Source organism: Carassius auratus, unplaced genomic scaffold, assembly GCF_003368295.1.
Source record: "Carassius auratus strain Wakin unplaced genomic scaffold, ASM336829v1 scaf_tig00215941, whole genome shotgun sequence".
Taxonomy (NCBI): Eukaryota; Metazoa; Chordata; class Actinopteri; order Cypriniformes; family Cyprinidae; genus Carassius; species Carassius auratus.
Window position 1 is genome coordinate 598446 of NW_020528321.1, and position 10929 is coordinate 609374.

General features: G+C 38.1%; 1 protein-coding gene across 1 annotated transcript; it reads left to right on the forward strand.

The window, feature by feature from the left end:
* The first annotated feature begins 2161 nt into the window (after positions 1–2161).
* LOC113096466 (uncharacterized) lies at positions 2162–9110 on the forward strand. The gene is made up of 5 exons (XM_026261871.1): positions 2162–2209; positions 2619–2687; positions 5670–5837; positions 8056–8430; positions 8715–9110. The coding sequence occupies exons 3-5, from the start codon at positions 5781–5783 to the stop codon at positions 9108–9110; spliced, it is 828 nt and encodes a 275-aa protein (XP_026117656.1). The 5' UTR covers positions 2162–2209; positions 2619–2687; positions 5670–5780.
* The last annotated feature ends 1819 nt before the right edge of the window (positions 9111–10929 follow it).

Consider the following 10929-nt stretch of genomic DNA (forward strand, 5'->3'; position numbering starts at 1 on the left):
CTCTTTGTCTGTGCCTGTGTCAGTCTCTGTCTGTGCCAGTCTCTTTCTGTCTGTTTCTCTGTCTGTGTCAGTCTCTTTCTCTCTGTTTCTCTGTCTGTGCCTGTCTCTTTCTGTCTGTTTCTCTGTCTGTGTCAGTCTCTTTCTCTGTGTCAGTCTCTTTCTCTGTCTGTGCCTGTGTCAGTCTCTTTCTCTGTCTGTCTATTCATTTGTTGTATTTGGTATTGACTTGAGAAAGTCTTACACACTGTTTTCAGTGTAATGTACATAGTGGGGACCTGTAGTCTTAGGAAAGCCATACAAACCCGTTGGTACCAAATACACACATTTCACAGGTTAAGCATAGTGGGGACCTTGTCTAATAAGTGATGACTTGTAACTATATTTTTAATAACTTTATTATAGCCTCCATGCAAGGATGATGACAACATGACAGCAATAGAGAACTGCTCTGATGATTCTGTAACTACTGAAGGCACTTCACGATTCACAGCTGAGGTATGTGTATTTATTATCTCTGTGTCAGTCTTTTTCTCTGTATGTAGGTCTGTCTCTCTGTGTCAGTTTCTTTCTCTGTCTGTATGTTTGTGTCTCTGTGTTAGACTCTTTCTGTGCCAGTCTCTGTCTGTTTCAGTCTCTTTCTCTGTCTGTGCCTGTGTCCGTCTCTGTCTGTGCCAGTCTCTTTCTCTGTCTGTGCCTGTGTCCGTCTCTGTCTTTGCCAGTCTCTTTCTCTGTCTGTGCCAGTCTCTTTCTGTCTCTTTCTCTGCCTGTGCTTGTGTCAGTCTTTTTCTCTTTGTCTGTGCCTGTGTCTTTCTCTTTGTCTGTGCCTGTGTCAGTCTCTGTCTGTGCCAGTCTCTTTCTGTCTGTTTCTCTGTCTGTGCCTGTCTCTTTCTGTCTGTTTCTCTGTCTGTGTCAGTCTCTTTCTCTGTCTGTGTCAGTCTCTTTCTCTGTCTGTGCCTGTGTCAGTCTCTTTCTCTGTCTGTGTCAGTCTCTTTCTCTGTCTGTGCCTGTGTTAGTCTCTTTTTCTGTCTATTAATTTGTTATATTTGGTATTGACTTGAGAAAGTCTTACACACTATTTCCAGTGTAATGTACATAGTGGGGACCAGTAGTCTTAGGAAAGCCATACAAACCCATTGGAACCAAATACACACATTTCACAGGTTAAGCATAGTGGGGACCTTGTCTAATAAGTGATGACTTGTAACTATATTTTTAATAACTTTATTATAGCCTCCATGCAAGGATGATGACAACATGACAGCAATAGAGAACTGCTCTGATGATTCTGTAACTACTGAAGGCACTTCACGATTCACAGCTGAGGTATGTGTATTTATTATCTCTGTGTCAGTCTTTTTCTCTGTATGTAGGTCTGTCTCTCTGTGTCAGTTTCTTTCTCTGTCTGTATGTTTGTGTCTCTGTGTTAGACTCTTTCTGTGCCAGTCTCTGTCTGTTTCAGTCTCTTTCTCTGTCTGTGCCTGTGTCCGTCTCTGTCTGTGCCAGTCTCTTTCTCTGTCTGTGCCTGTGTCAGTCTCTGTCTTTGCCAGTCTCTTTCTCTGTCTGTGTCTGTGCCAGTTTCTTTCTGTCTGTTTCTCTGTCTGTGTCTGTCTCTTTCTCTGCCTGTGCTTGTGTCAGTCTTTTTCTCTTTGTCTGTGCCTGTGTCTTTCTCTTTGTCTGTGCCTGTGTCAGTCTCTGTCTGTGCCAGTCTCTTTCTGTCTGTTTCTCTGTCTGTGCCTGTCTCTTTCTGTCTGTTTCTCTGTCTGTGTCAGTCTCTTTCTCTGTCTGTGTCAGTCTCTTTCTCTGTCTGTGTCAGTCTCTTTCTCTGTCTGTGTCAGTCTCTGTCTGTGCCAGTCTCTTTCTCTGTCTGTATCAGTGTCTTTCTCTGTCTGTGTCAGTCTCTTTATCTGTCTATTAATTTGTTATATTTGGTATTGACTTGAGAAAGTCTTACACACTATTTCCAGTGTAATGTGTATATAATGGGGACCTGTAGTCTTAGGAAAGCCATACAAACCCATTGGAACCTAATACACACATTTTACAGGTTTAGCATAGTGGGGACCTTGTCTAATAAGTGATGACTTGTAACTATTTTTTTTAAATAACTTTCTTATAGCCTCCATGCAAGGATGATGACAACATGACAGCTATAGAGAACTGCTCTGAGGATTCTGTAACTACTGAAGGCACTTCACGATTCACAGCTGAGGTATGTGTATTTATTATCTCTGTCTGTGTCAGTCTTTTTTCTGTCAGTCTCTTTCTCTGTCTGTGTCTGTGCCAGTCTCTTTCTGTCTGTTTCTCTGTCTGTGTCAGTCTTTTTCTGTCTTTTTCTCTGTCTGTGTCAGTCTCTTTCTCTGTCTGTATGTCTGTGTCTATCTGTGTCAGTTTCTTTCTCTCTGTGTTTCAGTCTCTTTCTCTGTCTGTTTCGGTCTCTTTCTCTCTGTTTCTCTGTCTGTGCCAGTCTCTTTCTCTGTCTGTGCCAGTCTCTTTCTCTGTCTGTATGTCTGTCTATCTGTGTCTGTCTCTGTATCCGTCTGTATGTCTGTCTCTGTTTGACAGATTTTCTCTCTTTCACTTCATTTTCATATTTATCTTTCTTTTTTTGTCTTTAACAGCCTTTGGTTGATTACTCGGACACCGAAGATGAAGTTTTGTGTTCTAAAATTAAGACATCTTATAAAAAGGTATATTTTACATTTACTTAATTTGTTTTTACCTGCCTCACACCTAAATTGAATTATTTTTAGCTGAATAGTGTGAAGTAAATTTAAAAGGATAAATAAACATTGAAAGACCACCATCTTTTGGACCACCTAAAAATCTTTTTTCTGCAAGTTACTATTGTGAATATCGTTTCACAACCATAAGTCGTTTGTTAATCTTCAGAACATGAAGATATTTTTGATATCTTTCCCTCCATCTGGAGTTAGAATGGCAGGCAAAAGCTCAAATTTAATCTGTTTTCTGAAGATGAATAAGGGTCTTATGGGTTTGCAACAACATGAGGATATGTAATGTTAATGATAGAATTTTTGGGGGAGCTATCCCTTTAAATCAGGGTTCCTCAAATCTGGACCTCAAGATCCACTTTCCGGCAGAGTTTAGATCTAACTCTAATCAAACACACCTGAGCATGCTAATCAATGCCAATGAATGCAGACCTGCCAACATGTACGCATTTTTCGTACTCTGCACGCATTTTGACCCGTAAGTACACTAGTACGATTCGCTGCTCTTTAGGTAGGCATTTTGTTGCGTCTCGCATTTTGCCGATTTCAGTTTCTATGCAATCTATGACGCTGATTCTGCCGCTGATCCACAGCGTGTAAGTGGAGTGAAAAGCTTTCGGCCAATCAGAGTGGTGCAAGTTAACCCACCGCCCACCTGCCCCTCCCATCCACAAGCTTAGTTGGCAGTTAAGTGGTGGAATGGCTTGCAATCTAGAAGGTTTTAGACAGGCCAGGTGCTGATTAACGTAAGATAAAGGTAACAGTTAGGCTATGTTTAGCCTAATTGAATTTATGGACATTAAAAATGACCTTGACATGACATCATAACAAGCAGTCCAGCTGTGACGAGCTCAGTTCAGTTCACGCGTTCATGTAGGCTAACATGAAAGGGTGGCCCTTCCAATAACGCACCTAAAAGCTGTCACAAAGAACCGGCAAAAGTAATGATTATGAATATTTTATCAATATAATTACTAATAAACAAGTGTTTTCTGTATCAATGTCGTGTTGACTGCAAAGATAAAGTTGACGAAAAAGTCGCAGTAGTGAACGCGCCAGAGAAATGCACATTTCATACGGATTAACGGTAGATAAGCAGAGAGCAGTCTGTTTTCTTTCGTTTTGAAGTGTTCTGTTCAACCCTCTTGAGTCGTTTAACGCGTATACGCGTTATGAGTCATTTTCTCATGATAACCAGGAAAAGAACTTAAATTACGCAAAATCGAATCTGTAAAGGGTCTACTTTTATTTGTATACAGACATAATAACAACAAAACTTGTGCACATAAAATAAAGATAACAAACAAGGTGTGCTGTCTTCAGCCTTTGTCTGCTGTGATCTTCATGTACAAACACGTCATTAAAATGAACTGTAACTCAGTGAATACTCAACGAAGAGACACGAGAGAGATATCTATAGAAAGCCTGAAATGTCTACTTTTAAACTAAACAAGTACCGCCGAAAACAAATATTATGTGATAAAATAATCCATATGAAAACAACGCGATGTCTTGTCCGTTTTTCACATCTCCCATTATCTTCTAATTCGACCACGCCCCCGCGCTGAACGCTCTATTCAGATTCTAATGTTAAATAAAGTTTTTATTTTTATTTTACTATTTGCTTCGCGATGAGAGGAATAAGATATAAGTCACCCCAAAATGTGATGTGGTTGAGCATTTGAGATTTGGATTTCCTCAGAAAAAAAAGAATGAAGCACTTTATTCAGCGGAGATGATAAACATGAGTAAGTCTCTTATTATTTATTTATATACTTGTACTAGTTTTCATATAACGTATAAACATTTTACTAGTTAGACTTTTTCCAAACTATAATTCCTGACTAAATGTATAATCAAGTGAAACATTATGAAGTTTCAATAACAATATGCAATACTATACCATTCAAAAGCTTGATGTAAATAATATAAATGTAACAAATAAATGTAACTGTAACAAATGTAACAAACAATGCTGTTCTTTCAATTAATTCCCCTGTAAAAACCTGAAAAAAATATTCTCAGCTCTTTTCAACATTAATAATAATCTATTAATATGAGCACAGAGATGTTTAGTTCTCTGGTGACAAGAAAAGTCATGATTGCCTCCAAAGAAAGCATTTGTTACAAAGAGACTTTCACTGATGCACTACTTAAAAAAAGCCAAATCTGCAACCTTTAACAAGTTAAACAATGCAAAAGTTTAAACACTTTGCATGAAAAATTATAAAAAAAAAATGTTGTTTGTTTTTAGCAAACTGATTTTGATATTGATAACTGCTGGTTTTGCACATTTATTAAATTTTTTGATTGATTTATTTAGAAAGAATGTCCTCAGTTTACTTTTATTTCTGACAATATTTTCAGGTGGAAGAAGTTTCCATGGCCTATGCCTCCAGTACAAAATGTTCGGAGGGATTGCAGAAATTGTATAACATTTATGGTCTACTTGTATATGTTATGGAGTAAATAATAAATCTTAATTGGTGAAAGGATATTATGTGTATAATATGTATTATAGTGTTAAGTATCTCATAGGTTTCTCACAGATGTGTGTGCAATGGTGGAGCATACATTGGCGGTGGGCTGTAAGGTTCACGCGGTGTGTGTGTGTGTGTGGGTAGTAGTACTCATAAAATTTCTTCAAGGTTGGCAGGTATGCGAATGTCTTTGGGATCATTAGAAAATCACAGGCTGGTGACTTTGATCAGGGTTGGAGCTAAACTCTGCAGCGCATTGGACCTCCAGGGCAAGATTTGAGGAAGGGGGCTTTAAATTAATAGACATTGATCGAGCATTTAACATGTTGATTTAATAGATACAGCTTTTACACATTAAAGTGTAAAAAAAGGCAAAAGTTATTTTTCATTATGATAAACACACTTTTTCTAGAACATTTGTAACTTGTCATTCTGATGTTTTTGTTTGTTTTATTAGAGATCTGTGATTCATGATGATTCGGATGATCTCTTTGAAAATTCGAGTGTAAATGGTAAAGATGACCAAGACATTCAACGTGACGTCAGACGGAATCATGCATCATTTGCAATGAGTGAACAACATTCCGCTTGTACCACAGCATCCAAAAGAGCAAAAAACACAAGAGTAAGTGTTAATTATTTAAATAGCTTAAATAAAGGGTTTCCGCGGGGTCATAAAAAGTCATAAATTTAACCATAAGAATTTAAGGCCATAAAAGTCATAAAAACGTTCGGATTTTCCATACAATGTCATAAAAAAACATTTAGCCACGTCTTAAATTGATATGCTAGTCCATTAATTTGTTCTTCCATGAAAATACGCTCGCAGCAGCAATGGCATTCATTTGTTTGACCTGTTGTAGTTCTGTATGAGGAATCTGGGTGGTATCACACTGGTATCACAGCGTTCCAGAACTACAAGGTCCATGTGGCAGCATACAGACTTGTCAGAAGGACTTTCACAGTAACCCGCGCGAACCCCGAACATACTGTGTCATACTGAGTCACTGCTTAGCTTAATTGAAATCATCCTGGCTATCACAATGGTAAAATGTACCTTTAATGATCCATGGTTCGGAGAAGGTGCGTTTAGCAGCTGGCTCAAGCCCGTCACTAACAATCGGTATCAAGCATCGATCCATACACAAGACGCGGAAAAGGTTAACCGATTAGCTGGTAACTATCGCGCTGTGTTCGGTGCGGAGAGAGAGAGAGAGAGAGCCGCGTATCACGGACAGTCCCTCCTGCACATGAACCAACAAATACTAATCACAGTTTTGAACAAACAAAAGGACGTGAAAGAGCCCAATTCAGTACCACGGTGTTCAGGGGTTCAGGGTTCACGCTGAGAAAGGCGTCTAAAAACACTTGTACACCGAATTTGCTTCTTTTTGCTCTTGTGCCGACAAATACATAGCCTACAAAATATATCAAAATACCCGCCTTGGAAAGTATGCTCAAAAACTTTTTTTTTTTTCAGTTATTTGTATATTCAATTATAATATATTCAGTTATTTGTGTGTATATATATGTATGTATGTATGTATGTATATATATATATATATATATATATATATATATATATATATATATATATATATATATATATATATATATATATATATATATGTCAAAGTAAACAGTTGAGGAAAAAGATGCGTTCATCGTCTCTTAAAGTGACCACGCCTAATTTAGCTATTAGCTGCTGTAATGTTAATCCAAGAAAATGAAAGAAAAATCACTCTCTCCTTGACTGCATTACTTTGTAGTTTTAATAAGAATTTTAAGCAAACTGTGACATATTAGACCCAAATAATCTTCACAGTGAACTACTAGTGAAATAGATATAAATGTTTTATCTATCTATATATAAAATTGGGATCAAAAATTATTCAGCACCTTATAAAGCACCATGCATTTTTTTCTGAATTGCTAATGCAACCTTTTCACACCACAGTCTGAACAAAATGCATTGGTTGGTAATTGGTCAACAAAGTATTGATAGTTGTGTAAATATTATCAGTAACAGTTGTCTGTAGTTTTGGTTGATTGTAATCCATTACGTACATTTTTATCAAAGTTATGACATTATCAAGACGAATTTAACTCTAAAGTCTTGTCGTATTTTATAACCATTTTAGAAGCAATAGCAATTAAACTGTCTGAATAAATTTTGGTTTGATTGTATATTTAATTTTTACATTGAAGACTATCCAGTGCTATTTTAAATTTAATTATTCGGTTTCTGTACCTGGACACCTACAAACTTGAAAAAAAAAAAACTTAAACATTGTGTAAATAGCAAAAATAAATAAAAATAAACAAACATACATACAAATTAGACAATTTCAAACAGGGCGCACTGGTACAAACCTTCACCGCTGACCCCAAATATACCCTGCCTCTGGGTGTTGAATACTGTGACCAAACACCAATACACTTTTTATTTTGGAAAGTAATGCCATAAAATAATTGTTAATTTACAATGTTACTTTACAATGTTACAATTGTTAAGTGTTCCTGTGTTCTTGATACTCAAGAAAAAGAAGGCGAAGGCTTCAGTTTCTTAATCTTAAGACTTAATAGAATAACTCTTCAAATAATAAAACTTGTTACTTTCAATGAAAAGTCAATAATAAATACTTTTGAAAGGAATTTTAATGACTGAATTTATTTATCGTAATTCGTGTAGGTCATAAATTCAAATCCTAATAGTCATGAAAAGGTCTTAAAAAGTCTTAAATTTGACTGATTAAACCCTGCAGAAACCCTGTAAATAGAATAGAATGGAAAATAGCCTATGATAGAGGATTAAATTAACTGAATGGTCATTGTCTTTCAAGGCTAGAGGGAAGATCGCGGAGTACTCGGATGTTTCGAGCGAAGATGAGTTATCTGTTAGTGAGGAAGAGTACATTCCTGATACATCAGAGAGTTACACATCAGATAGTAGCATGAGCTTTACTGCTTCACCAAAGGGTAAAGAAAAAAAGTTACAGACTTTGCCAGTCCGGAGCAGTTCAGCTGTGAACAGAATCAAAAAGTTCAGTATTCAAAGCAGCGGTGACTTAGGGAGCTCCCAGAACCACGACATAGCCAAAGTTCCTGACACATCTTCCATTCTTGACAGCGCAACATCAGTAGTTATCCCAGCTGTAATTAAAAAGAGAGGTGGATTGAGAATGTACAGCAAAAAACAACAGTGCTTTTTTGTGAAGGTGCTTTTACAAAAATTTCTAGACACCTGGAACGAAAGCATAGAAATGAGGTAGAGGTAGCAAAAGCGTTAAGTCATCCAAAGGGCTCAAAGAAAGGAGGATGCAACTTGAGTATCTACGTAACAAAGGGAACTTTGCTTACAATAGTACTGTTATTAATACAGGTGCAGGACTGATGATTCCGCGGAAACTGCCCAAAAAGAACCTGGAGGGGGAAAGTTTTATGCACTGCATTTACTGCAAAGGACTCTTCTTAAAAAAAAAACTTGTGGCGACATGTCAAGGTTTGCAAATTCAAGCCTGGTGATGAGAAGCCGAAACCTGGAAAAACCCGTGTCCAGGTTCTTTGTGGCTTTGCACAACCTCCCCCACCAGGAGTAACTCATGGTGTTTGGAAGCTGTTAAATTCCATGAACCAGGACCAAGTGGCACTTGAAACTAGAAATGACTGGTGCATTTTAGAGTTAGGAAAGCATCTTTACAACAAGTATGGATCAAGAGTTAAAATGCATGAACACATCCGCCAAAAGATGAGGGAGCTTGGAAGACTCCTAATATGTGCAAGAGAGGTATCCCCCCTTACATCTATTAAAGAGCTCATTCATCCCACAAACTTCATGCATACCATCAATGCAGTTAAAAGGGCTGCTGGCTACAATGAAGAGACCAATGTATTTTGAAAGGCTAGTGTGGCTGTGAAACTTGGACAGAGTCTGAACAAAATCGCAATGCTTATTGAGAGCCACTCTACTATTAGAGGAGACGAAAAGACAGGAAAAATTGCGAACAGTTTTCAACAGCTTTATAAGTCCAGATGGCCCGAATACATTTTCTACAACAGCCGGCGAACACTGGAGGAAGCAAAAATGGAATTCCCCACAATTACTTCCATTCACAGAAGATGTTAAGCTCCTTCATTATATCTTGACGAGCAGAGAAGACCCATCGCAAAACTTTGTTAACACAGCCATCATCTCAGCACTGGGGCAAAACTGGCCAAGATCACGTATAACTCAGGTTATGCTTTTCAATCGTAGACGAGAAGGGGAAGTGTCACAAATGCCATTGTCTGCATACATCTCCAGCAACCAATCGGAATGCTCATCCCAGTATTAGCATGGCCCTCACAGATTTAGAAAATAAACTGTGTCAGTACTTCAAGCGTGTAGAAATTAGAGGCAAAAGAGGCAGAAAGGTTCCCGTGCTTCTCACACCTTCCATGCAAGAATCAATCAGCCTGCTTCTTGAAAATCGGAATACCTGTGGAATTCCAAATGAAAATCCTTTTCTCTTTGCACGCCCGTATGCAATGACATTTTTCAGAGGCTCTGATTGCATTCGCGAATTTGCTGTTGCATGTAGTGCAAAAAATCCTCAGACTCTTACATCAACAAAGTTGAGAAAACAGATCGGGACACTTTCTGAAGTTCTTAATCTTAGCAACACAGAGTTAGATCAGTTGGCAGACTTTCTAGGCCATGACATTCGAGTTCATCGTCAATTTTACAGGTTACCTGAAGGCACCCTCCAACTGGCCAAAATTAGTAAAATTCTTCTGGCCCTCGAAAAAGGACGCTTGGCAGACTTTAAAGGGCGAAATCTTAATGAAATCAACATAGATCCAGAAGGTACTATACACCGTACACAACATGGGTTCAGATTTTGGGAATGCTTTGAATAACATTACCTTGTATTTTAAATAATATATTTCTGTTAGGGGTGCACTGATCAATATCGGCCAATCATTAATGCGCATCTCGTCAGTAAAGCCGGTTCTCTAATCAGCTGTAAATTCCACCAGGCCGTTGTTAAATGACTAGCTGCGCAAATAAACGCTGTATCAAAATATCACGCACCTGGTGCAATTTACAGCTGATTAGAGAACCGGCTTTACTGACGAGATACGCATTAATGATCGGCCAATCTTGATCGGTGCACCCCTAATTTCTGTATTTTCTACCTTTTAGAGGAAGTTACAGTGGACAGTGATTTGGAGGAGTCCACTTCTAGTCCAAAAGGTAATGATTACATAATGTCAGTTTCAATTTATGTTTGCCTAAATAATGGGACATCGGATGCCCATTTTCCGGAGTTGGACTGATTCTTTAGGGTCTTCATATAATGTCTGCAAAATACCCGTCTGCCAACTCTGAAACCCGGCAGCAGTTCAAGCGGATGATGTAGCACGTCGGCATTGCGTGATTACTGAGAGCACAGAGAGAGAACAAAACAAAATGCTGTTCACGAATTATATATATATTTGCTTGTTTGTTTGTTTTAGTGTTTATAGCTCTTTTGAAGCCAAGAACTCAACCATCTTCTTATCACAGCACTCGCCTAAACCTGGCTCCTGGTCAGGTACACTTGTCCCCATTAGCACTCCAATTAACTCACTCATCAAGCCCCACATAAAAGCACACACCTGAGAATCATTCACTGTCCGGTCTCATAAACTGTTTTTATCCTCCATGAAGTCCGAGATCTAGATGATTTTGTGCA